Raw genomic sequence first — 26,660 nt, 5'->3', positions numbered from 1 at the left:
GCCACTTCCGTCATACGCTGGGACGCATCTTCCTGTTCAGGTCCTCAGTGCCCAAGTCCGCAGACCCGGTGTTCGAAAGTTCCTGGAAGTGGCCGGGCCGCAGGCTTTGGGTGCTGTACCGGGAGAAATGGCTAGGGCCGCCGTCTTCCCGGCTGTGGCGCGGGTGAGAAAAGTGGAGGTTCTAGGGTCTGGGCAAGCCATAGTGGGGACTAACTCGTCTTCCTCCGCAGTCATGGAGACCACCCGGAGCGTCCAATGCCTGACAGCCCCGGGCAAGGGCAGACCCAAGGAGAGGTAGATCTTGCAGCGTAGGGAACTTAGGTCGCACCATTCTTTCCTGACTCGTGTGTGCTTGTCTGGTAATGTCGTTTTATCATCGGTCTTCGTGCGAGACCCAATTCAGATTTCACCTATTTTCCAGGTGGAGCCGACTGTACCGCCCCTGGGCGCCCCTCTCTGTTCTTAACTCTGTGTTCTCCAGTCTTCGGTAACATCACGGCTTCGTATGGTATCGTAAGATCTTTTTTAATATAGGCGTTTCACACTGAAAACTTATTAGTACTGCTTTTGCACTTCATAATTTTTTTTGTGTTGTAGTTTTGCTTGTCTCAGGATATTTTCTGAATTCCCTTTTGGTTTCTTTGACTCATTTGAAGCATTGGTTGTTAAAGAGTGAAGGTGTGTTTAATTTTCGTGTGTTTTTAGTTTTCTTTCTGCTATTTCTAGTTTAGGGCCATTGTGGTTTGAAGATACTTTGTATGATTTCAATCTTCTTAAATTTGTTAAGACTTAAAAAAAAATTTTGTTAAGACTTGTTGTGTTCCCAGTACTTGAAAAGTGTGTATATTCTGCTGCTGTTGGGTGGAATATTCTGTATATATCAGTTTGGTCCATTTGGTGTATAGTGTTGTTCAAGTTCTCTGTTTTTTTATTGATTTTCTGTTTGGATGTTCTATCCATTACTGAAAGTGGGGTATTGAAATCTAGTTCTCACTTCAGTTCTGTCAACGTTTACTTCATATATTTAGGTGCTCTGATGTTGGTTGCTCATATATTTCTAATTTATGTCTTCCTGGTGAATTGGCCCTTTTATGGTTATATTATGCCTTTATCTCTTGACAGTTTTTGGCTTCAAGTCTATTTTGCCTGATATCAGTAGGGCTATCTCTGCTCTCTTTTAGTTACCATTTTTAGTTACCATTTTGCATAGAATATCTTTTTTCATCCTTTCACTTTCGTCCTTACATCTACAATGAATCTTTTGTAATAGCATATAGTTGAATCTTGTTTTTTTTTAATCTATTCAGCCACTCTAGAGTTTTGATTGAGGAGTTTAAACATTTGCATTTAAAATAATTACCAGGAGGGAAGGACTTAGTATCATCATTTGTTCTTTTCTGTCTGTCATGTAGCTTTTGTGTCTTTCTTTTCCTCTTGTGATCTTTTGTGCTTCATTGCTTTTTTTTTTTTTGTAGAGACATGCTTTGATTCCTTTCTCATTTTCTACTGTGTATCTTCTATAGGTGTTTTCTTCATGGTTACCACGGGGCTTACATGAAACATAATTTGTTTTAAGATGACAACGCTTTACCTTCAATCCCATACAAAAACTGCTCTTACTCCTTAGTATTGTCATAATTACATCTTTTTATATCGTATCTCCATTTGCATATTTTTATAGTTACTTGTTATGTTTTTGTATTTTAACTTATGTAGCAAAATTTAAAGTGACTTATGCACCACTTTTACAGTATTCTGTATTTGTCATATATTTACCTTAACCAGGGAGTTTTATGCTTTCATATGCTTCTGTGTTACTGTCTTGTGTCCTGTGGATCCGTTGGGCTTCTTCAGTTTAGATGTCCATTTCATTCCCCAAATTTGGGAAGCTTTTGGCTATTATATCTTCAAATAAGCTTTTTGCCTCTTCTCTCTTCTCCTTCTGGGGCTTCCCTAACCTTTATATTGGTCTGCTTGGTGATGTCCTCCTAGTAGTTCATCCCTTGGGTGTACTTCATCATTTTTTGTTCTTTTTTTCTCTTTCTTCCTCTGATTGGGTAATTTAAAGTTACCTGTGTTTGAGTTCACTGATTCTTCTGCTTGATCAAGTCCAATGTTTAACCCCTGTAGTGAATTTTTATTTTTGCTTGTTGAATTTTTCAGTTCCAGAATTTCTGTTTGTTTCTTTTTAATATATCTTTGTTGACATTCTAATTTGTTCACTCATTGTTTTCCTGAGCCCATCGAACATCTTGATAACAGTTATTTTGAATTCTGTGTCAGGTAATTCATTTACCTTTGTTTCTTTAGGGTCAGTTTCTGGAGATTTATTTTGTTCCTTTGATTTAGTCATGTTTCTCTGTTTTCTGTATTGTTTTGTTTTGTTTTTTGCATTCTTGCAACTTTGTGTTGGGATCCACATGTTTGAAAAAAAGAGCCACCTCTCCCAGTGTTTTTGGACTGGCTTTGTACAAGGAAAACTCTTCACCATTCAGCCCAGTTGGAGATTCTTCATGTGGAGTTGGTCTCTTCATGGAAGAAGGAGCATGTGGGGGCTTCCTCTTCTGCCATCTTGCTATTGTCACCACCTTCTCATCACATCCTGATTATTTTTGTCCTTCTCTATGGGAGCCTCTGGAGGATTAGGGGCCATGCCATCACTGTATACTCAAATTTTATACAGGCAGATGAAGAGAATACAAACCATATTAGAAGAAAACTATATTGCAAAGGAAGGAGAAAATGTTTCTGCAGGAGATTTTCTGGAAAGGCAGTGGTTAGAAACATGTTTGTAGTTAGGGCAGGTTTCTAGTCCTAACTGCAGTTACTCTTTGGTGACCTTGGTAAGTTATTTAATCTCCCTGAGCCTCCAGTTTACTAAACCGTAAAGTAAGGACAGTATCAGCCTCAGTATCAGTCACTTGCTAAAAAGATGTGGTTTGTATGTTTCAGATACTTGCTCTGTCCAGGCGCCACCTAGTGTCTCCTCTGTTCAGCATGACGACATTCAGCCGCTCCTACAGAGGGGAGAGCCCGACAGATTCCCAGAAAGACATGATTGAAATCCCTTTGCCTCCATGGCAGGAGCGAACTGATGAGTCCTTAGAAACCAAAAGGGCCCGCCTCCTTTATGAGAGCCGAAAGAGGGGAACGCTGGAAAACTGCATTCTGCTAAGGCAAGAGAATGGGAGTCTTGGTGACCCTTCTTGTTGACTGGAGACAGCCAGCCTTTTTCACCTTCCTTCTCTCTCTTTCTTGTTTTTAGCCTCTTTGCTAAAGAGCATCTGCATCACATGACAGAAGAACAGCTGAATCTCTATGATCGCCTGATTAATGAGCCCAGTAATGACTGGGATATTTACTACTGGGCTACAGGTACTAGATGATGAGCAGCATGATGTGAAAAATAGAATGATGGGCTGATTTGAGTCTGGAATTATATCCTAGGCAATTTGTTTTCTTTTATTCATGGAGTAGACACTCAACCCAAACACTCTTCAAATTTTTGCAAAGTGTGCCAAATGTGTTTTATTAGATAAGGCTCCTTGTTTGCAAGCCGTAGAAACCTGTTCTAACATAAGCAAAAAGGGAATTTCGTGGAATTGTATGGAAGCTCACAGTATCAAAGGGGAAGTTGAAGAAAAACCAGTCCAGGAATGGGGTGGAACCAGAAAGCTCCCTAAGTCCTTGTAGCAAGGGTTCCTCAGTCATCTCATTCTGGCACTATTTTTATGAGGAATAAAGTCTCACTGTATATAGTTAGGATTAGTTTTGGCTATGAGTAAAATAACTCCCAAACAATAATGGCTTAAAGAAGGCAGAACTGTGTTTCTCTCTCTCCTAACACAAGTCCAGAGGTAGGCACTCCAGAGTGCATAGAGGGGTTTCAGAAAGTCATGGGGTCAGAGTCTTCTTGACTTGCTGCTCCTTCATCCTCAGCATGTGTCATCTGCCTCATTGGCCTACATGGCTGCCGATGCTCTGTCATGTCCATAGTTCGGGCAGGAAAAAAAATATAGACAACACACCCCATTCTTTGTGGATCCTTCCCAGGAAATTATACACCATACTTGCACTTCGTTTCCACTGACCCAGTTTGGTCACAATGCTATGCCTAGCCATAAGGAAGAAATAACACAGTCTATTCCATGTACCCAGCTAAACTAAGGATTCTGTTATCAAGGAAAAATAGAAGAATGGATATTGGGGGCATCTTATCCATTTCTTTCACACTCTGGGTCTCCTGTTTTTGTGTATCCACTCAGTATTTGTATCATAAAATAAAAGCCAGTCTATAGCTTCCAAGTATAAAGTGTGATAATATAGGGTCTAGAGGCTTATACAACCACAGAGTGTAACATACTTACTATCTGACCCTTTATAGAAATTGCCCCTGATTTAACACAGTGCATTTGACATTTATCCATGTTGTTGGCATCCGTTGTTTTTTGTATTGTTGAGTATTCCCTTGTGTGGATGTACCACAGTTTGTTTATCGAATGATGAGGGAATTGGGATGTTTCCAGTTTTAGGCAATTATGAATAAATTATACAAAAAAATATGGAAAACATTATAAATGTTTGTGAACAGGTTTTTGTGAATGTAGGTTTTAGTTTTTCTTGGGTAAATACCCAAAAGGGTTGCTGGGCCATATGGTAAGTGTATGCTTAATTTTATAACAGACTTTTTCTACAATGGGCTGCATAGTAAATACTTTTGGCTTTGCTGGTCATACAGTCTCTGTCATAACTATTCACCTCTGCCACTGTAGCATGCAAGCAGCCATAGACAAGAGGTAAACACGTAAGAAATGAGTGTCACTGTGTTCCAATAAAACTTTATTGGTAGACCCTAAAATTTGAATTTCATATCATTTTCATGTGTCATGAAATATTCTTTTGGCTTTTTCCCTCAATCATTTACAAATAATTCTTAGCTCAAAGGCCATACAAAAGCAGACAGTAGACTGTAGTTTGCTGACTCCAGCGCTACATGAAAGGTCAAGCCAGACAAGGACTATATACTGTATGATTCCATTTACGTGATAATCTGGAAAAGACAAAACAACAGGGGCAGAAAACAGACCAGTGCTTACTTGACAGGGACTAGGGGAGAAGGGAGAGTAGGAAGATGGTCCAGATCTTTACCTGCACTAAGAAGTTTGTAGTGGTAGGTCATTGTCATGGCCCTAATGGCCTATGATGCAAAGGGTCCCTTTAAGTGCTTATTTGCCATTCATACCTCTTCAGCGCTGTGTCTCTTCAAATCTTACCCCACTTTTTTTTTAATTGGGTTGTTTTTTCTTAATACTGAGTTTCAAGTGTTCTTCATTTATTCCGGATTCAAGGCCTTCATCAGATGTGTGTCTTGCAGCTTTTTATGTTTGTCTTTTCATTTTCTTAAGTTTTCCAAAGAGAGGTTTTTAATTTTGGTGAAGTACAATGTGTCTGTTTTATTTAGTGGATTGTGCTTTTGGTATTGTGTCTTAAGAACTCTGCCTGTCTCACTATGCTGATGGACAGTGACTGTAATGGGGGAATGTAGTAACCGCAATGTTGCTCATGTGAAACCTGAGCATAAGATTGTATATCAATGATACCTTAATTAAAAAAAAACAAAAACCTCTGCCCGATCCAAAGCCACAAAGGTCTTTTTCTATTTTTTTCTAGGAATTTTATAGTTTTAGAATTAGCTTTTCAATTCCTCAAAAAAAAAGTCCTGCTTGGATTTTGATTGGGAGAGTGCTAAATCAGTAGAACAATTTGGGAAAGTTCTTTTAGCAATTTAGAATCATCTAATCTATAAATATGCTTTATCTCCATTTATTTAGGACTTTGGTTTCTTTAATCAGTGTATTGTCTATTGCTGCGTAACAAACTACCTCAAAACTTACTGGCTTTAAACAACTTGCATTTTTTAAATCTCATCATTTCTGTGGGGCTGAAATGCAGGCATAGCTCAGCTGGGCCCTATGCTTCAGTCTGTGTCAGGGTTGCACAGGCTCTCACCTGCAGGCCTTAGTCCCTTGCTGGCTGTTGCCCAGAGGTTATCTTCTATTCCTTGTCACGAGGGCCTCTCCCACATGGCAGCTTGCTTCCTCAAAGCGTGCAAGCTGAGAGGACAGTGGAGTCTACTAGGATGATGGAAGTTGCGGTGGTTTGCAGCCTAATCACAGAAATGACGTTCCATCATCTTTGCCATATTCTGTTGGTTAGAATCAAGTCATTAGGTCCAGCCACACTCAAGGTGGGGAATCACACGAGGTAGGGCATGATACTAGGAGGCAGAGATCACTGAAGGGCTGTCCTAGGAGTCTGCCTGCTACAATCAGTGTTTTACAGTTTTCACCATACGTTGGATATATTTTGCTAGATTTATGTCTAGGTGTTTCACATATTTTGGTACTATTATAGATGGTACTTTAAAAAATTTTCATTTCCCGGTGTTGGTTGAACGTAGAGATATATAATTTGTTTTTGTGTATTGACTTTATATACCATGACCTTGCTAAACTCATTTCGTTCTAAAAGCATTCTTATAGACTCTTCGGGATTTTCTTTGTAGACAGTTGTCCCATTTGTGAGCAGAGGTGGCTTTCTTTCCTCTTTTCCAATCTCCGTGCCCTTATTTCTTTAACTTGCCTTCTTGCTCTAAGACCTGTAGTATAATGTTGAATAGCAGCAGTGATAGCAGGCGTTGTTGCTTTGTTCCCAGTGTTAGGGGGAAAGTATTCAGTCTTTCACTACTAAATATAATGTTAGCTATAGGTTAGTCATAAATGTCTTTTGGCAGGTTGAGAAAATATCTTCCTGGTATATTGACTGTCTTATCATAAATGGACATAAAATTGTAGTATTCACTTGTTTGTGGTGTTCACTTCTTTTAATGTCTGAAGAGCTGTAGTGAAGTCCCTCCTTTATTTCGAATATTGGTAACTTGTTGGGGGGGTTTCTTGATCAATATGGCTAGAAGTTTATTGATTTTATTTATGTTTTCAGAGAACCAGTTTTTGATCTCATCATTTTTCTCTGTTTTTCTGTTCCTCATTATTTTCTTTTTTCTGCTTGTGTTGAGCTTAATTTGCTTTTTCCAGTTTAAGGTGGAAGCTGAGCTCACTGACTTGAGACCCTTAATAGTGTAAGCATTTAATGCTATATAACTTTCCCTCTAAGCACTGCTTTAGCTTCATGATGCAAATTTGGATGTGTTAATGTTTTTTTATTCAATTCAAAATATTTTCTAATTTCCCTTGTGAATTCCTCTTTGACGCATGGTTTATTTGAAGTATGTCTAATTTGCAGATGCTTCCAGATTTACCAGGTATTTTTCTGTTGCTGATTCTGTCATTACCACAGAACTTATGTTGTATAACTTTATTTCTTTTAAATTTCTTGAAATTTGTTTCATGGCCTGAAATGTGGGTATCTTGTTAAATGTTCCATGCGCATTTATTTGAGCATGCGTGTGTTCTGCATTTGTGGGTGACATGTTCTATGAATGTCAACTAGGTCAAGTTGGTCGATACTGTTCTCCTTCTTTGGACCGATTGTCTCTGTCCTTGTCTGTCAATAACAGAGGAATGTTGAAATTCCAGTTATAATTGTGAATTTGTTTATTATTCCTTTCAGTTCTCATATTTTTCCTTCATGTGTTTTGAATCTATTATGTGAAGACATTAAGATTGTTGTATCTTCTTGATGAATTGACTCCTTTATTATTACAGAATGTCTGTCTTTATTGCTGTTAATGCTCCTTATTCCAAAGTGTCTGATAGTAATTTAGATACTCCAGCTTCCTTTTGATTAGTATTTGCATGGTATGTGTTTTTCTATCTATATTAGTTTTTATTGCTATGCTATGCAGTAAATTACCACAAATATAGTGACTTTAAACAAATAGTCCCATATGTATATATGCACTTATAGTTCTGTAGGCTCATTCAGGTTTTTTTTTAAATTAAGGTATTATTGGTATACACTCTTATGAAGGTTTCACATGAAAAAATAATACGGCTACTACAGTTACCCATATTATTGTGTCCTCCCCATACCCCATTGCAGTCACTGTCCATCAGTGTAGTAAGATGCCACAGAGTCACTATTTGCTTTCTCTGTGCTACACTGTCTTCCCCATGATCCCCCCCACACCATGTGTGCCAATCATAATACCCCTCAATCCCCTTCTCCCTCCCTCCCCACCCGCCATCACCCACCCCTCCCCTTTGGTAACTGCTAGTCCCTTCTTGGAGTCTGTGAGTCTGTTGCTGTTTTGTTCCTTCAGTTTTACTTTGTTGTTATACTCCACAAATGAGGGAAAACATTTGGTGTTTGTCGTTCTCTGACTGACATTTCACTGAGCATAATACCCTCTGGCTCCATCCATGTTGTTGCAAATGGTAGGATTTGTTTCTTTCCTATGACTGAGTAGTATCCATTGTGTATATGTACCACATCTTCTTTTTTTTTTAATTTTGTTATCATTAATCTACAATTACATGAAGATCATTATGTTTACTAGGCTTTCCCCTTCACCAAGTCCCCCCAGCATACCCCTTCACAGTCACTGTCCATCTGCATAGTAGGATGCTGTAAAATCACTGCTTGTCTTCTCTATGTTGCACAGCCCTCCCTATGCCCCCCACACACTGTACATCCTAATCATAATGCCCCCTTTCTTTTTCCCTGCCCTTATCCCTCCCTTCCCACCCATCCTCCCCAGTCCCTTTCCCTTTGGTAACTGTTAGTCCATTCTTGGGTTATGTGATTCTGCTGCTGTTTTGTTCCTTCAGTTTTCCTTTGTTCTTATACTCCACATATGAGTGAAATCACTTGGTACTTGTCTTTCTCCACCTGGCTTATTTCACTGAGCATAATACCCTCTAGCTCCATCCATGTTGTTGCAAATGGTAGGATCTGTTTTTTTGTTATGGCTGAGTAATATTCCATTGTGTATATGTACCACATCTTCTTTATCCATTCATCTGCTGATGGATGCTTAGGTTGCTTCTATATCTTGGCTATTATAAATAGTGCTGTAATAAACATGGGGGTGCATATATCTTTTTGAATCTGAGAAATTATATTCTTTAGGTAAATTCCTAAGGGTGAAATTCCCGGGTCAAAAGGTATTTCTATTTTTGTTTTTTTGAGGAACCTCCATACTGCTTTCCACAATAGTTGAACTAGTTTATATTCTCACTAGCAGTGTAGGAGGGTTCCCCTTTCTCCACGTCCTCGCCAGCATTTGTAGTTCTTAGTCTTTTTGATACTGGCCATTCTAACTGATGTGAGGTGATTTCTCATTGTGGTTTTTATTTGGAGCATCTTTTCATGTGCGTGTTGGCCATCTGAATTTCTTGGAGAATTGTTTGTTCATATCCTCCACCCATTTTTTAATGAGGTTATTTGCTTTTTGGACGTTGAGGCATGTGAGTTTTTTGTATATTTTGGATGTTAACCCCTTGTCAGGTATGTTGTTTACAAATATATTCTCCCATACTGTAGGATGCCTTTTTGTTCTGTTGATGGTGTCGTTTGCTGTACAGAAGCTTTTTAGTTTGATGTAGTCCCATGTGTTCATTTTTGCTTTTGTTTCCCTTACTCGAGGAGATACATTCAGAAAAAAGTTGCTCATGTTTATATTCAGGAGATTTTTGCCTATGTTGTCTTCTAAGAGTTTTATGGTTTCATGACTTATATTTAGGTGTTTGATCCATTTTGAGTTTACTTTGTGTATGGGGGTAGACAATATTCCAGTTTCATTCTCTTTCATGTAGCTGTCCACTTTTGCCAACACCAGTTGTTGAAGAGGCTGTCATTTCTCCACTGTATGTCTATGGCTCCTTTATTGTATATTAATTGACCGTATATGCTTGGTTTTATATCTGGGCTCTCTAGTCTGTTCCATTGGTCTATGGGTCTGTTTTTGTGCCAGTACCAAATTGTCTTGATTACTGTGGCTTTGTAGTAAAGCTTGAAGTCGGGGAGCATAATCCCCCACCACCGGCTTATTCTTCCTTCTAAGGATTGCTTTGGCTATTAGGGGTCTTTTGTGGTTCCATATGAATTTTAGAACTATTTGCTCTAGTTAGTTGAAGAATGCTGTTGGTATTTTGATAGGGATTTCATTGAATCTGTAGATTGCTGTAGGCAGGATGGCCATTTTGACAATATTAATTCTTCCTATCCATGAGCAGAGGATGTGTTTCCATTTATTGGTATCATCTTTAATTTCTCTCATTAGTATCTTGTAGTTTTCAGAGTATAGGTCTTTCACTTCCTTGGTTAGGTTTATTCCTAGGTATTGTATTCTTTTTGATGCAATTGTGAATGGAATTGTTTCCCTGATTACTCTTTCTGCTAGTTCATCATTAGTATACAGGAATGCAACAGATTTCTGTGTATTAATTTTGTATCCTGCAATTTTGCTGAATTCTGATATTAGATCTAGTAATTTTGGAGTGGATTCTTTTGGGTTTTTTTATGTACAATATCATGTCATCTGCAAACAGTGACAGTTTAACTTCTTCTTTACCAGTCTGGATGCCTTTTGTTTCTTTGTGTTGTCTGATTGCCATGGCGAGGACCTCCAGAACTATGTTGAATAAAAGTGGCGAGAGTGGGCATCCTTGTCTTTTTCCCAATCTTAAAGGAAAGGCTTTCAGCTTCTTGCTGTTAAGTATGACATTGGCTGTGAGTTTGTCTTATGTGACCTTTAGTAGGTTGAGGTACCTGCCCTCTGTGCCCATTTTGTTGAGAGTTTTTATCCTGAATGGATGTTGAATTTTGTCGAATGCTTTTTCAGCATCTATGGAGATGATCATGTGGTTTTTGTCCTTCTTTTTGTTGATGTGGTTGATGATGTTGATGGATTTTCTAATATTGTACTGTCCTTGCATCCCTGGAATAAATCCTACTTGATCATGATGGATGATCTTTCTGATATATTTTTTAATTTGGTTTGCTAATATTTTGTTGACTATTTTTGCATCTTAGTTCATCAGGGATATTGGTCTGTAATTTTCTTTTTATGTGGTGTCTTTGCTTGGTTTTGGTATTAGAGTGATGCTGGCTTCATAGAATGAGTTTGAAAGTATTCCCTCCTCTTCTAAGGAGAATGGGCTTCACTAAATGTTTGATAAGATTCCACGATGAAGCCATCTGGTCCACGGGTTTTGCTTTTAGGTAGTTTTTTGATTACCAATTCAATTTCGTTGCTAATAATTGGTCTACTCAGATTTTCTGTTTCTTCCTTGGTCAGCCTTGGAAGGTTGTATTTTTCTAGAAAGTTGTCCATTTCTTCTAGATTATCCAGTTTGTTACCATATAATTTTTCATAGTATTCTCTAATAATTCTTTGTGTTTCTGTGGTGTCCGTAGTGATTTTCCCTTTCTCATTTTTGATTCTGTTTATGTGTGTAGATGCTCTTTTTCTTGGTAAGTCTGGTTAGGGATTTATCTATTTTGTTAATTTTGTCAAAGAACCATCTCCTGCTTTTATTGATTCTTTCTGTTGTTTTATTCTTCTTGATTTCATTTATTTATGCTCTAATCTTTATTATATCCCTCCCTCTACTGACTTTGAGACTCATTTGTTCTTCTTTTTCTAGTTTCGTTAATTGTGAGTTTAGACTGTTTATATGGGATTGTTCTTCTTTCCTAAGGTAGGCCTGTATTGCAATACACTTGCCTCTTAGCACGGCCTTTGCTGCGTCCCATAGATTTTTGCCATGTTGAATTATTGTTGTTGTCTGTCTCCATATATTGTTTGATCTCTTTTATTTGGTCATTGATCCATTGGTTATTTAGGAGCATGTTGTGAAGCCTCCATGTGTTTGAGGGATTTTTCATTTTCTTTACATAATTTCTAGTTTCATACCTTTGTGGTCCGAGAAGCTCGTTGGTACAATTTCAATCTTTTTTAATTTACTGAGTCTCTTTTTGTGTCCTAGTATATGATCTATTCTTGAAAATGTTCCATGTGCACTTGAGAAGAATGTGTATCCTGCTGTTTTTGGGTGTAGAGTTCTGTAGATGTCTGTTAGGTCCATCTGTTCTAATGTGTTGTTCAGTGCCTCTGTCTCCTTACTTATTTTCTGTCTGGTTGATCTGTCCTTCAGAGTGAGTGGTGTGTTGAAGTCTCCTAGAATGTATGCACTGCATTTTATTTCCCCTTTTAATTTTGTTGTATTTGTTTCACATATGTAGGTGCTCCTGTGTTGGATGCATAGATATTTATAATGATTATATCTTCTTGTTGGATTGACCCCTTTATCATTATGTAATGTCCTTCTTTGTCTCTTGTGACTTTCTTTGTTTTAAAGTCTGTTTTGTCTAACAGAAGTACTGCAACACCTGCTTTTTTCTCCGTATTAGTTGCATGGAATATCTTTTTCCATCCCTTCACTTTTAGTCTGTGTATGTCTTTGGGTTTGAAGTGAGTCTCTCGTAGGCAGCAAATGGTTGGGTCTTGTTTTTTTATCCATTCAGTGACTATGTCTTTTGATTGGTGCATTCAGACCATTTACATTTAGGGTGATTATTAATAGGTATGTACTTATTGCCATTGCAGGCTTTAGATTCGTGGTTACCAAAGGTTCAGGGGTAACTTTCTTACTATCTAAGAGTCTAACTTAACTCACTTAATATGCTATTACAAACACAACCTAAAGGTTCTTTTTTTTTCCTTTTCCTCTTCCTCCATTCTTTATATATTAGGTATCATATTCTGTACTCTTTCTCTATCCCTTTTTATTACCTCTGGTGACAACTATTTAACCTTAGGAACACTTTCCTCTATAGCATTCCCTCCAAAATACACTGTAGAGATGGTTTGTGGGAGGTAAATTCTCTTAGCTTTTGCTTATCTGGAAACTGTTTAATCCCTCCTTCAAATTTAAATGATAATCTTTCTGGATAGAGTATTATTGGTTTGAGGCCCTTCTGCTTCACTGCATCAAATACATCATGCCACTCCCTTCTGGCCTATAAGGTTTCTGCTGAGAAATCTGATGATAGCTGGATGGGTTTTCCTTTGTATGTCATCTTTTTTCTCTCTCTGGCTGCTTTTAATAGTCTTCCCTCATCCTTGATCTTTGCCATTTTAATTATTTTATATCTTGGTGTTGTCCTCCTTGGGTCCCTTGTGTTGGGAGATCTGTGCACCTCTGTGGTCTGAGAGACTATCTCCTTCCCCAGACTGGGGAAGTTTCAGCAGTTACTTCCTCGCAGACACTGTCTATCCCTTTTTCTCTCTCTCCTTCTCTGGTACCCTATAATATGAATATTGTTCCATTTGGATTGGTCACACAGTTCTTTCAGTATTCTTTCATTCCTAGAGATCCTTTTTTCTCTCTGTGCCTCAGCTTCTTTGTATTCCTTTTCTCTAATTTCTGTTTCATTTATCATCTCCTCCACCATATCTAACCTGCTTTTAAAACCCTCCATGTGTTCCTCAACAATTGGATCTCTGTCCTGAATTCTTATCCTGAGTTCTTAAATATTTTTCTGTACCTCCAGGAGCATGTTTATGATTTTTATTTTGAAATCTCTTTCAGGAAGGTTGATTAGTTCAGTCTCACTCGACCCTTTTTCTGGTGGTGTTGAAATTTTGCTTTGAACCAGGTTCCTCTGACATTTCATATTTGTATGTCATGCCCTCTAGTGCCCAGAAGCTCTACTCTCTGGAGCTGCTCAGTCCCTGGAGCGGTGTCAGGGGTTGCCAGGGGAGCGGTGCTGGTGCCTGGGGGGAGGAAAGAGCTGTTTCCTGCTTCTTGGCTGCTATGTCTGTCTCCACTGCCAGAACCAGTGGGCCGAACACACAGGTGCAAGCCTCTGTGCTTTGCGTTTGTAGCTGCTATAGGTGGGGCTTTCCTCTGGATGGCCTGATGCCAGGACAGGGTCTGCTGGTTTGCGAGCCAGGTGCGGGCTGTCGGGGAGGAAGGTGCAGCAGACTGTGTATCATGGTGGGGGGCCTTGGAGCTGTGTAGCCAGCCAGGGGGGTGGAGCACCTGAAGATCCTGAAAATTTCCAATCTGCTGGGCAGAGTGCACCCAGACAATTTTGTCTACCTGTCCTTTCTCCTAAACAGTAAGCTCTGTGCAATCCTTGCCCCTTTAGCAGCTATCTCGCTTTTAGGAATTCTCTCAGACTGCCTTCCCAGATCAGTCAGTTATGGATCCCTGTTTTCCACAAGCAGCTACAATCTCAGTCTCTCCAAGCATTCTGCCTGTTTTAGCTTTCCAACTCCACTAATCACCAGAGCACCCTGCAATGTAGGTTCTTGCTCCCAGAGCAGATCTCCAGGGCTAGGTGTTCAGCAGTCCCAGGCCTCCACTCCCTCCCTGCTCTGTTCTCTTACTCCCACCGCTGAGCTAGGACAGGGGAAGGGCTCGGGTCCTGCTGGGTCACAGCCTTGGTACGATACCGTGTTACGTGAGGTCTGTTCTTTTTTCCAGGTGTATGCAGTCTGGTGCAGCCTTCTTTCCTGTTGCTCTTTCAGGATTTATTGTATTAATTATATTTTCGTATTATATGTGGTTTTAGGAGGAGGTCTGTCTCACCGCTCACGCTGCCATCTTTAATCCCTCATTCAGGTTGTTAGGAAACTTCATTCTCTTACAGTTGTAGGTCTGAGATCCTGATTATCTTGTTGGCCATTGATCTCTTTGAGCTCTTAGAAGCCACTCTAGGTCCTTACCACATGGCCTTCTCCATTTCAGCAGTGGAGATCCTCCCTCACATAGAATCCCTCTCATGTTTCAAATATGACTTCTCCTTTTACAACTGCCTGGAGAATACTGCTTTTATAGAGTTCATGTAATTAGGTCAGAACCACCTGGATAAATTCCCTTTTCTGAGGAGGAGAACTGTGTCATATAATGTAACCTAATCACAGGAGGGAAAATCATGTTCATAATCTGGGGATTACTCAGGGCTTATTTACCAGGAGGGTGGGAAATACTGGAGGCCAATTTAGAAATCTGCTTACCACACCATTCTTTCACTTTTAACCTATCTTTGTCTTCATATTTAAATTGAACTTCTTGTAGACAGTGTATATGGCCATTCTTTTTTATCCAATCTTAAATAGTCCCTGTTTTTTCATTGGTGTGTTTTGGCCATTCACATGTAATTAATGATCAGTGTGATTGAATAAAATCTACAATCTTTTTATTTGTTTCCTCTTTCTTCCATTGATTCTTTGTTCCTTTTCCCCTCTGTTTCCATGGGATTTTTAAAATCAAGTATTTTAAATTTCCTCCACTGTTGGCTTATTATTTATACCTCTCATTATAATTTTTTTAGTGATTGCCCTAGGGTTTACATATACATCTTTAATTAATCACTGTCTACCTTTAAGTAATGTCAAAACGCTTCGTGTGTAACGTGAGAGCTTTGCAGTAGTATACTCCAAATTCCCCCTCCCATCTATGTGCTATTGTCACACTTTTTACTTTTACTTGTGCTGTAAGCCTATGCTACATTTCTATTTTAGTTTAGACAGTTATCATTAGAGTGATTGAAAATAAGGAAAAGAATTATATTTGTAAGTATACGTTATAGCTTATGTATATAGCTTGTACATAATATGTTGTAATACACATTGTATTTTATATTTACCTCACTTTTATTTATTTATTTATTGAAATATAGTTGACACACAGCACTATATTGGTTTCAAGTATATAACACAGTGGTTCAGCAGTTATATACATTATTAAATCCTCACCCCAACTAGGGCAGTTACTGTCTTGTCAACATAGATTTTACAGAACCATTGGCTGTATTCTCCATGCTGCCCTTCTATCCCTGTGACCAACTTTGTTATGATTGAGATTTTTGTGTCCCTTTATCCCCCCTCGCCTCCCCACCTGCTCACCCCAACCCTTCCCCCATGATAACCATCAGTCACTTCTTCATGTCCCTGAGTCTACTGCTGTTTTGTTCATTTTGTTTTGTTTTTATATTCCGTAAATAAGTGAAATCATGTATTTGTCTTTCTCCACCTGGCTTACTTCACTTAGCATAATATCCACTAGGTGTATCCATTGTTGTTGCAAATGGCAGGATATCTTTCTTTTTTATTGCTGAGTAATATCCCATTGTGTATATGTATGACATCTTCTTTATCCATTCATCTATTGATAGATACTTTGGTTGCTTCCATGTCTTGGCTGTTGTAAATAATGCAGTAAACACGGGTCCATATATCTTATTGAATCAGGGATTTTGTTTACTTTAGATGAATTCCTACAAGTGCAGTTATTGGGTCAAATGGTGTTTCTATTTTTAGGTTTTTGAGGAACCTTCATACTGCTTTCCTCAGTGGTTGTACCAATTGATATTCCCACCAACAGTGTAGGAAGGTTCCCTTTTCTCCACATCTTCACCTTTTGGGTAGCAGCCATTCTAACTGGTGTGAGGTGATAACCTCACTGTGGTTTTGATTTGAATTTCCCTGGTGTCTATCAATGTGGAGCATCTTTTCATGTGCCTGTTGGCCATCTGTATTTCTTCTTTGGAAAAATGTCTGTTCAGGTTCTCTGCCCATTTTTTAATCAGGTTATTTGTCTTTTTGGTGTTGAGACATATGAGTTCTTTATATATTTTGGATGTTAATCTCTTAACAGATAAGTCGTTTACAAATATATTCTCCCATACTGTAGGTTGCCTTTTTGTTTTGCTGACAGTGTCCTTTGCTGTACAGAAGTTTTTAGTTTGTTGTAGTCCCACTCGTTCATTTTTTATTTTGTTTCCCTTACCTGAGGAGATGTGTCCAGAAAAATGTTGCTCATGCTTATGTTCAGGAGATTTTTGCCTAAGTTTTCTTCTAAGAGTTTTATGGCTTCATGTTTTATATTTAGGTCTTTAATCCATTTCGAGTTTACTTTTGTGTATTAATCCAGTTTCATTCTTTTACATGTAGCTGTCCAGTTTTCCTAACATCATTTATTGGAGATACTGCCTTTTTCCCATTGTATATTTATAGCTCCTTTATCATATATTAATTGATGACATGTGTGGGCTTATTTCTAGGCTCTCTGTTCTGCTCCATTGATGTGTGTAGCTGTTCTTGCACCAGAACCATACTGTTTTGATTACTGTAGCTCTGTAGTAGAGCTTGAAGCCAGGAAACATAATATCCCCAGCTTTGTTTTTCTTTCTCAGGATTGGTTTGGCTATTTACCTGCATTTTAATCATTTCTGGAGAACTGATTTCTTTATGTAGATCCATGTTTGTATCTGGTAGAACTTCCTTTAATATTTCTTGTAGTTCAGGTCTGCTTTTATGAATTCTCTCAGCTTTTGTTTGTCATTTGTGAAAGATGTTTTCACATATTCAGAAGACTGTTAGAGAATCACAGGTTCACAGCCTTTTCTTTCAGGCCTGGACAGGGCACACTTCTGTTGCTGAGAGGGTGGAGGACTGAGTCATTCTGGTCAGGACTTGAGCCGGGGTTGCCTCCACTGTACCATCAGCTTCAGATCCTCTGGGGTCACCATGCGCTGTTTCTTGGCTTGCTTTGTGTCTGACCAGGTCTTGCTGTATCTACTCCTTTGTACGTAATTTATCTTTTCTTTCTGAATGTTTTCAACATTTCAACTCTGGTTTCTAGCTGTTGGAATGTGATGTGTCTGAAGTGTTTGTTTTGGTATTTATCCTCCTTGAAGTTTGTCAGACCTGTCGGATCCAATTACACTTAGGCTATTTGGTATTATCCTCTGGCTTTTGGATTCTCTGTTTTGCATAGTTCACTCTTTTCTCTTTATGTATCACTTTGGAGAATTTGTTTTGGGTAGTATCTATTGACCTAGTCCACTTCACTAATTCTTAACTGTGTCAAATCTCATGCTGAGCCTGTTGAGGTCATTCTGTGTATTTTCTACTTTACTTTTATTTTTTCCATGTGATTTTTAATTTCCAGCTCTCTTCTGGAATTCCTCTTCTCTTCATACATTTTGTCTGCTTTTTCTACTAGAGCTTTTAACGTATTAGTCATGGTTGCTTTAAATTCCCTAATAGTTCTAACATCTAGGTCAGCTCTGAGTCTGTTTCTGTTGATTGCTTTGTCTCTTCACAGTTGTTTGTTTTTTTCTTCTTTATGTGTGTGCATCTCCTAATTTTTGATGGAGTGTTAGACATCATGAGTAAGACAGTAAAGTCTGAAGTAAATAGTATTTGTGTCTAGAAATGGGCATGCAGCTTCACTAGGCTGTCAGTATGGGGATCAAGTCAGTTAAGAGTTAAGCTCACTGGGTTTTGTTACTGCTTTCGCTCCCTTCAGTGCACCACCAGACTCTCTGGTTACTGTGTGCATAGGGTGGAGACTGGATTTTCAGAGTGTATTTCTCAGTTTTCTTGTTCTACCCTAAGCTTTCAGCCTTCACTGTATTTCTGTGCTTCAAAGAGCCTCTCTCTCCCTGCTCTTGCCCTTCGCCAGGGGTAGATGCCTGTTGCCTTTCACTTGGTTATCAATTTAGGGGAGGGGAGGTCGGAAGGGTATTCGCTGCTATCCTGGGCAGCTTTAGTCCCTGTGACCCTCAGTCTTGGGGGTAGGCTTTCTTGGTAATCCTGCCCATCTTTTGCCCTCCTACCACCCTTCACATGTGCCCTGTGGGACACAGAATTTGCTGACCTGCTCCCATTCACTTGAGGCTTTTGCTCTGTAGAGGGAAGGGCTGGCCTGGGCTCTGCTTTTCCTGCAGCGTTGGCTGCTGCCCTCCTCTTGGCCTGCGTCACTGAGGCAGGCTTTCTTCAGCTTCATGCTCTGAACCTCGTCTTTGTCAGGCGCCTACTCAGTGGGGGTTTGTTGAACCCCACCCGCAGGTGGGTGTGAACTACTCCTCTGTGTCTGTGGCTTTTTCCCACCTGGAATTATAGCTCAATTCTTCTGACCTGTTTGTATGGTGCCCATTGTCCATTCCTCCTGTGCCCTGTCTCAGGTGACCAGGTGCTCATGTCGAGTTTCTCCTTTGAGGGTCTCTTCTCTTCCTTATCTTTTATTCTTCCTTCCAACTTCAAACGTCCTAGGGGAATTCCTAAATCTTCTTTTGATTATCACAAAAAAAGCAGATGCCAGGACTGCTAGCTGCTAGGCCTTGCTGAGTGAGGGGGATTCAGACTGTTCTGAGGAATCCCCTCTCTGGCATTGTATTCAGTCTTAATAGGAGTGTCCTATCAGAGCACATTACCTCTGCTCTCTCAATGGGAGCCTTTCCTTGTAATTAAATGAGTGTCACGAGGTGGAGAGGAAGGTTGGAGGAGAGCAGCATCCTTGTGACACCCCCCGCCCAGATGATTTCTCTGCTCTCAGTGTCTTTATTGCCCTCATTCAAATCTGGTTTTCCAAGCTTATTCCAGTTTGTGTGCCTCTTATATCCTTCTAATAAAATCCTTTTTGCTTAAATTCACTAGAATTACTAGTATGTCACAACCAAGAACTTTTGCCTCAGGCAATGCTTAGATCAGAAGGGGAAATGCAATACCCAGAACACAGCTGAAATGCCAGCTGCAGAGCGACAGTACAGCCAAGATTGGACAGGCCAGAGGTTGGCAAACTTGTTCATAAAAGACCAGATAGTAAATATTTTAGTCTTATGGCCAGATGGCCTCAACTCTGCCATTGTAGCACAAAAGCAGCCATGGACAGTATCTAAACAAAGGGCAGCAGCTGTTCCAATGAAGCCGTGCACAAACATGGGTTGCTGTAGTTTGCCAGCTCCTGGTGGAGGCTGCTGTGTATGTCTAGAGGAAGAATGGAGATGGTCTGTGGAGCTACTCTGGTTCTTGGGCAAGGCCACAGTTTCAAGTTTCAAGATCCTTATGCATGAGTATTGACTGACTGACTGACTGACATCATTCTTTCTGCCCATTCTTCTCTTGCAGAAGCAAAACCAGCCCCAGAAGTATTTGAGAATGAAGTTATGGCACTGCTGAAAGACTTTGCTAAAAACAGAAACAAAGAACAGCGACTACGGGCCCCAGATCTTGAATACCTCTTTGAAAAGCCACGTTGAGCCGTGCATCGCTGTCTGCCACAGAGCCCAGTTGGGATAGGTGCCAGCCTTGACTTCCTTGCTTCTCTTAGACATGCAGCCCCCCAGAGCATGTGTCCTCCCTCTGAGGACGAGTCCTCCTCTCTGTCAAGACATATAAATGTTCAGTAGGACTCATTCTAACACTTTTGTTCCATTCTAAGCCTCAGAAGCAGCCTGTCGGTGTCGTCGGTGCTCTCTGCCACAAGAGGGCGCTGTAGGGAAAGCCACTGTGCTAGCCCATTGCTTCAGCCAGAGTGTTCAGCGAAGAGGCGGCCAGCTGCAGGCGCTGTACAGCCTCACTGGGCTTTATGCAAGGGAAATTTGTCCTCTCCAACCCAGGAAGGCCCTTTCTGCCAAGGCAAGCTGGTGCAGGCTCCCCCCCAGCTGAATCCTTCAAAGGCACCGCAGGCACAATGAGGGCAGCTGACAGGAAGGTGTGGGCAGGCTGCCTAAGTGCCTGTATCCTCCTCAGATTTTTCTCTTAAAACGTTCACTTTGAAAACGGAAAGATAATTGAATACTAAAGAATATTTTTAAAAGGAAAATCACAATTCCTCAACCCTCAAACAACTATTTTAATTGTCTAGTATAATCCGCAGTCATGTGTTTCTAGAGTTTTACCAGGTCATAGTCATAGTTTATTTCCATGTAAATATAAGGACATTTCCATGTAAAATACAAAAAACTAGAGCGAATGTTCTCTGTATTTTACAGTCTTCCACAATTATTTTAGTTGACAAAGTAGTGACATGTAAGAAGTGTCATGCTAGGATGAATTAGTTGGAGTGTTGAGCCCTGGGGCCAGAAGACCTCTCTGTGCCTGGAGGTGGTCTCACTGAAGGCATCTTCTCCTCAGCTGTGATCCAGTCAGACCTGCCACGTCCTAGACCGGTCATGGTGTGGCCCTGAAGAAGGCAGGCCCGGACTGGTAAGCAGGTGATTGGTGATCACAAGGGACCCAGGCAGGCAGGAAGCACAGGCCTCCATCGTTGTTGAGCTGCACAGTTCCTGCGTAGCCTCTTCATGGTCCCACTTGCCTTTTGGTGTCTCAGGCTAAGGAGAGAAGAAAACCAGCCTTTCCGTACGTGGTCGTATTAAAGCCTCACAGTACCCCTACTGACGAGCAGTGTCACACCTGTTTTGTAGATGACAAAGTGGGCTCAGAGAGAGTAATTTGTCAAAGAACAAGTAGCTGTTGAGTCAGAGAGCCAGAGAGCCAACCTCTTGTAGGTTAAACTGCCTCCAAAGCTCATGAACTTCCTTCTAGAATATGCTGCTTTTCCGGTGGGTATTTAGTAGACATCCATGCTTTGAAAAGCTGTGGCAAGGAAACAGATGACCTGTGTGTCATGTACGAGCAGGAAGCTGCCATTGGAAGCACTTGGCTGCCTAGGGCAGCTCGTAAGTGAGGAAGCAGTGTAGGCGCTGGTTACAAGTCCAAATCCTGGCTCCACTGCTTACCTGCCGGATAAATGGCCTGAACCTCTGTTTCCTCATCTGAATTGGAGGTGAGGACACTCCCTATCTTAACCGCTCGTGGAGATGAGATGCGAGAGTGCGTAAAGCTCTTACCGGTCCCCAGCACACAGCTCTCGGTAGGTACTGGTGTCAGCATTTGATCATGGCCTAGCCTGAGACTTAGAACCTGTCTCCTAACACAGTTGCTGGCATGCCAGCAAGGTCACCTGAGCTCTGCAGGGCGGCCTGGTCAGCAGGTAGAAAAGCCGGCCCGTTAGAGAACCATGGGGTATCTCACCAACCAGTGAAGCCTGGAGAGAAAACAGACGCTGTGACAAGACCTTTGATGGAAAAATCTGCAGCTCGCTCACCTAAGCAAGGAACGGGAGTGACAACTGGGAGGCAGAGGCAGGACAGGAGAAGACGTCACCCTGGGAGTGTACCGCAGAGTCTGGCCATTCTCTCGGACCTCGTTTGATGTACTGTGGGGAGAATGTTAAACAGGCAGAGAGTTTATATAGAGAGAGATCTGTACTGTACAGAGTGCACACAAATTGGGCAGTGACTTGCCCATCTATCCTGGACGTTTACGCAACCAGCCCCAGTAGTCAAGCTCCAGTAGTCAAGTATGCATTTGGGCTTTTTCCCCTGTGGTTTCATCTTACCTTGCCCTGATTTTGTCTAATTTAACATAATCTTCAGCTGCTACCCCTTTCACCTGGGAATGGCGTGCTTTTAAAGGAACTGTTTTCTTCCCAGGCTGCTGGGTTGTGTCATCTCCGAAATTGAAGGATCTTGCTAACTTCAGCTGCTCAGTGTCAGACCCAGGGGTGCTATGTAAACAGTTTTTCCCTTTATTAGGCATTAAATGAAACTAGGCCAGCCACAGTGCATTTTTTACAAATTAATAAACATATAGCAAGGACCAGCAGCCCTCCAAGGGTCTGTGCTGAACAGAAGCTAGACTCATTCCTCTCAGTTTGACACATCCCTGCTCACTGACCTCATTCAGACCAGCACCGGGTGGGGAAGTGTCGTGCCCTGCCCTGACCCATGTGAAGTGGTCTCGCGAGTACTAGAGCATGGGCTCCTGTGTGACACATCAAACGGTCAGTAAAGGCTGTCTCCCCATCATTTCAATCATTTTTTAAGTCTTCAGAATCCTTAAGCCAAACACCTTTTGCCTAAGCTCTGTGCCTTAGATGGAGTGTGTTGGGCGTCATTGTAGAGGCACCTCTCACTGGCTTTGGGCTTTATCTGGAGGCATCTGGTCTGTGTTCAGGGACAGCCAGGGTGGCAGTGGTACAAACCTGGTTCATATTTTTAAACATCACCAGAGGAAGAGATGCCAATGGGAGATCTAAGAGTCTCGCAGTTATCCTTCAGTCTATCTGCCACTGTTGTGGCTAGACAATGAAGAAGATGCCATAATATGGAAACTCAGGCAGCTGGGAGTGGCAAGCAGGTCTGGGTGACTTTTGAGCTGACAGTCCCCCTTATTAGGACAGCCTCTCATATCTGAGGATGGTGGACTTGCCATCCTGTAGGTGTCATGCTGCTGCTAATTGGCTTCCAGTAAGCCGCCTGTGGCACCTCAGTTTCCTCATGAGCTCGCTGGTAAGGACAGTGTCAGCATCGTCCCCAGTCTGATAAAATGACATTGGTGGGATGGGTGGCCTAAGGCAAGTAGTGCTCTTTGAGCATAACAAAACATGTCTGTCAGCATTTTGACATTTTAGGGTATATTATAGAAAAGTTGAAGCTGGAAATGTACCCCCTTATAACCTTTCACTGCAAAAGAGTTAAATTCTTTTTCTGGGTCCCAGATCTTGCCTGAACCCAGATAATCCCACCAAGGAAGAGAATGTTCTCTTTAATAAGTGCAAGGTTAACATATTTTAGGTAACTACCCATCACAGCATTTAGTTTTAAATGCAATGTAGAGATGTGCATTTTGCTTCTCAGTGGATTTCAGATTTTTTTCATTTAGTATTTAATGAAATGCTGACATTTGGTGATGCCCTGAAACACACGAGGGGAAATGGAGCAGGGCAGCTGCTTGGGGAATCAGACCTGAGTTAGAATCCTGGGTCCGCCATTTGTTAGCTGCTGACTTGGGCCCATTGAACTGCTCCACACTTTTGTGTCATCTAAGAAGAAAGGACGGGAACCTCTCCTCAAGTGTGGATGTAAGGACTAACTGAAGTCATGCATGTCAGGATCCTCAGCTATAATGTGAGACAGGTACAATTGCCATTCCCCTTTTACAGGTGCGCAGAAAGGGGTTTGGTGGATCAAACAACTTGCTTGAAGTCACAGATGGGAAGTGGTAGAACTAGAACTGGAAGCCAGGTGGGGGCCCCCCTAAGCCTCACATGTCTCAGGACATGAAAGCCCTCATCACTACTCTCCTGCTGCTGACCTCCCGTCCTGGGTCCTGTCTTGGTCCCTGGAGTTCTGCTGTGCGGAGGGCTTTGCAGAGACCCTCTGGGTTCCCCATAGGACTCCCAGGTGCTGCCTCGCGCAGGAATGTGGTCCCAGCCTCAGCAGCTCCAGGTGAAGCACCTGAGCCCTCCACGCAGAGCAGGGGCAACCAGGTTCCCCAGGTGATGGTGTGGAGTTCAGACACACTTCCTTTGGATTTGGTGGGATGCCAGAGGGCCAGGCTCACACTCTGCCTTGCTTCAAAGATTTTGTCCTTGAGCAACAGAGATGAGGTCTGAGGCTTTCTGGGTCTTTCTGTCACTGTCCATCCTTTTCCCTCCAAGACAGAGGCTGGCCCAGAGCTGGAAGCAGCTGGTTGGGAAGACCATGCGAACCCCATTCCAGGGTCTCCAGGGTAGCTGCCCAAACTCCCACTGCAGCCACTGGCTCCAGCACTTCTGCTGACAAGCTAGGGCCAGGGCCCTGGAAGGCCAGAGGCCCTGACGCCAGGTCCCTTGTGGACAGGATGCTCACTTGTTTCTCTTGGCTCCCACCCTCTCAACAGGGTCATGCAGAGGTGAGAAGGTTTTAGTAGATGTTGCACTAGATATTGTGTTTCCTGTGCATGTAGAAATAGGCATTTGGCTTGGTCCAAAAAGGAAAAGTGATGCTCAGAAATCTAATTTGAAAGATAAACTGTAATGACCTTCGCTAGAGCTGGGGATCAGAAGAATGTATCTTGGCTGTCCTTGAGGAACTCACTGTTTTTTCTGCACTCTATTTCACTGGTTCCTAGGCAGAGGTTATCTATCCGGCACTGTGTGTGAGGCCCAGTGCCAGACCCAGGAGACACAGAGGTGAATGGGATAGGCCCATGCCCCGAGGGTCTCTGCAGAAGGGATCAGTAATGAGAAGAGAAGATTGGTCCATGCCCCTCAGTACCTCCAGCCTTGTGTGACAGGCCTGACCCCACAGAAGGGATGGGGACGCCAGACCATGGAACACCAAGACACCTACTTACCATATCATAGAAATTACTTCCCTGGTCCTGAATTCACCCTTACTTACCAGTCCATTTTATGACTGGTAGGTTCCTAACCCCTGTATCTGTGCCCTTGGCAATGTACTTGCAGGGTCCTCCACCCTGACTCGGGGCAGCCAAGGCCTTCCTTGGCCAGGGATGTCAGTAATCATGAAGCAAGCAGAGCCTTGAAAAGCATTTGGGCCTGCCTGAGCTCTTGTACCTTTGCTGCCACCTGAAAACCAGCCCAGGTTAGCTTTCTGGAGGATGAAAGACACGCGTCCAAGTTATCCTTCTTGCCTCAGCCAAAGTCAGCTGAAGGCAATGAGCCCAGTCAGACCAGAAGAATTACCCAGCCATGCCCAGTCCAAATTGCCAACCCAGAGACCCTTCAGCTAAATGGATGCTTATTATTTTAAGCCACCAAGCTCTGGGGTGATTTGTTATTCTCATGGAGGTGGTAATTAGGCTTCCCCGGTAGATTTGCTTATAGAGAAAAAAAAACACTGACTAACCAGCATGAATAAGTATCCTGTCCCCCGGATTAATTTTTTTTAAAAAGGTGGCTGTTTAGTATATCAGATACTTATGAACTTACTATTATCAGTCTCATATGAACACATGTAATTCCACCTCTACCATTTGAACAGGCACATAACAGCTGACATTCAGGGATTATTCCAGACCACACATTGGGCTAACACTGTTGATGCACTGACTCGCTCAGTTCCTGTAGCAGCCCTATGAGGTAGGTTGTACAGTTATCTTCATTTTGCCAACAAAGAAATAGGCCCAGGGGAATTGAGTCATGTGCCCATGGTGCCGCTGGCTTACCAGTTGGGTGTGGGTGAGGTGACCAAAAAACTGATAGAGAACCCTCAAAAAGTCAGAGATCTGTGATAGGCAGTAGCTCCAGCGTTTTGTAGAACTATTGTCTGCTGTAACTTGGGAGGTAGCCCACATGCTTTCCAAGCTAGCAGTCCATAGGACAGAGGTTGAAAAGCCCAAGACTAGTCATCTATGTTGGCTATTATTGTCTGCATTTGGAGAGGATTTCCAAGGAAGGGATGAGCTCAGGAAAGAATTACCTGGTGCTCAGGTAGTAATGAAATAAAATCCAGAAATCCTGGACTTCCAGGGTTGATAAATCTACATCCCAAATAGAAAAGATGAGATATAAGGAAAGTTTTGGCCAAGAAAGGCCCAATAAAACTTTTCCCTGGATAAAGGAACTCAGGACAGGGTCATATTAAAGGCTTGCATCCTATTTATTATTCAAAATAGCTTTGAGATAGCTGCTGAGGAGAAAGGGGGTTGAACCAGCAAAGCAAGTTAGGCTTAAGAATTAGGTCTAGGAGTAGGGCAACTGCTGCAGCCATCGGACACCAGCAGTGTCCTTGAATCTGTTCTCTACCTGCAGCCCTGAAGTCGGTGTGTTCTAATACACCATTCTGACCATGGCTTCCATCTCCTTAAAACCCTTCAGTGGCAGCCCACTGACCTTAAAAAAGGAGTTTTCTTGGGTGGGATGCCCATATCGTCAGTCTTATCTTGGCCAGGCTGTCTCTCCATTTCTATGCTCCAGCATCTTCGATGTTCCTTCAACCTCCCACCCTCTCCACAAACCCTCCCACCACAGGACCTTTGCACATGTGGTTCCTTCTGCCCAGAAGTTCTTTCCTCTTTCCCTCTTCACCTCTATCCTCTGTCAGATCTC

The 26,660-nt window shown here is 41.8% G+C and overlaps 1 protein-coding gene across 2 annotated transcripts; it reads left to right on the top strand.

Annotated features, from left to right (window-relative positions):
* Positions 1 to 4: 4 nt before the first annotated feature.
* On the top strand, positions 5 to 20,181 carry SDHAF2 (succinate dehydrogenase complex assembly factor 2). 2 transcript variants are annotated; one of them, XM_036995823.2, is made up of 5 exons: positions 29 to 163; positions 422 to 508; positions 2,953 to 3,176; positions 3,266 to 3,375; positions 19,889 to 20,181. In XM_036995823.2, exons 2-5 carry the CDS (start codon positions 506 to 508, stop codon positions 20,017 to 20,019), a joined length of 468 nt encoding a protein of 155 aa, XP_036851718.1. In that variant the 5' UTR covers positions 29 to 163; positions 422 to 505; the 3' UTR covers positions 20,020 to 20,181. The 2 variants fall into 2 exon arrangements, with proteins under 2 accessions (XP_017508060.1, XP_036851718.1); XM_017652571.3 differs by lacking the exon at positions 422 to 508 and having other exon boundaries at positions 5 to 163.
* Positions 20,182 to 26,660: the final 6,479 nt, after the last annotated feature.

Source organism: Manis javanica, chromosome 11 (assembly GCF_040802235.1).
Source record: "Manis javanica isolate MJ-LG chromosome 11, MJ_LKY, whole genome shotgun sequence".
Lineage (NCBI taxonomy): Eukaryota > Metazoa > Chordata > Mammalia > Pholidota > Manidae > Manis > Manis javanica.
Note: the sequence above shows the minus strand (reverse complement) of the source record. Positions and strands in the feature narration are given on the sequence as shown.

What these genes read in the sequence shown, in the direction of transcription:
- SDHAF2 (XM_017652571.3), top strand. Translation starts at nt 128, where the DNA reads ATGGCTAGGGCCGCCGTCTTCCCGGCTGTGGCGCGG. An exon ending in GAAAACTGCATTCTGCTAAG is followed by an intron (nt 3,177 to 3,265) that starts GCAAGAGAATGG and finishes TCTTGTTTTTAG; the next exon opens with CCTCTTTGCTAAAGAGCATC. An exon ending in TATTTACTACTGGGCTACAG is followed by an intron (nt 3,376 to 19,888) that starts GTACTAGATGAT and finishes CTTCTCTTGCAG; the next exon opens with AAGCAAAACCAGCCCCAGAA.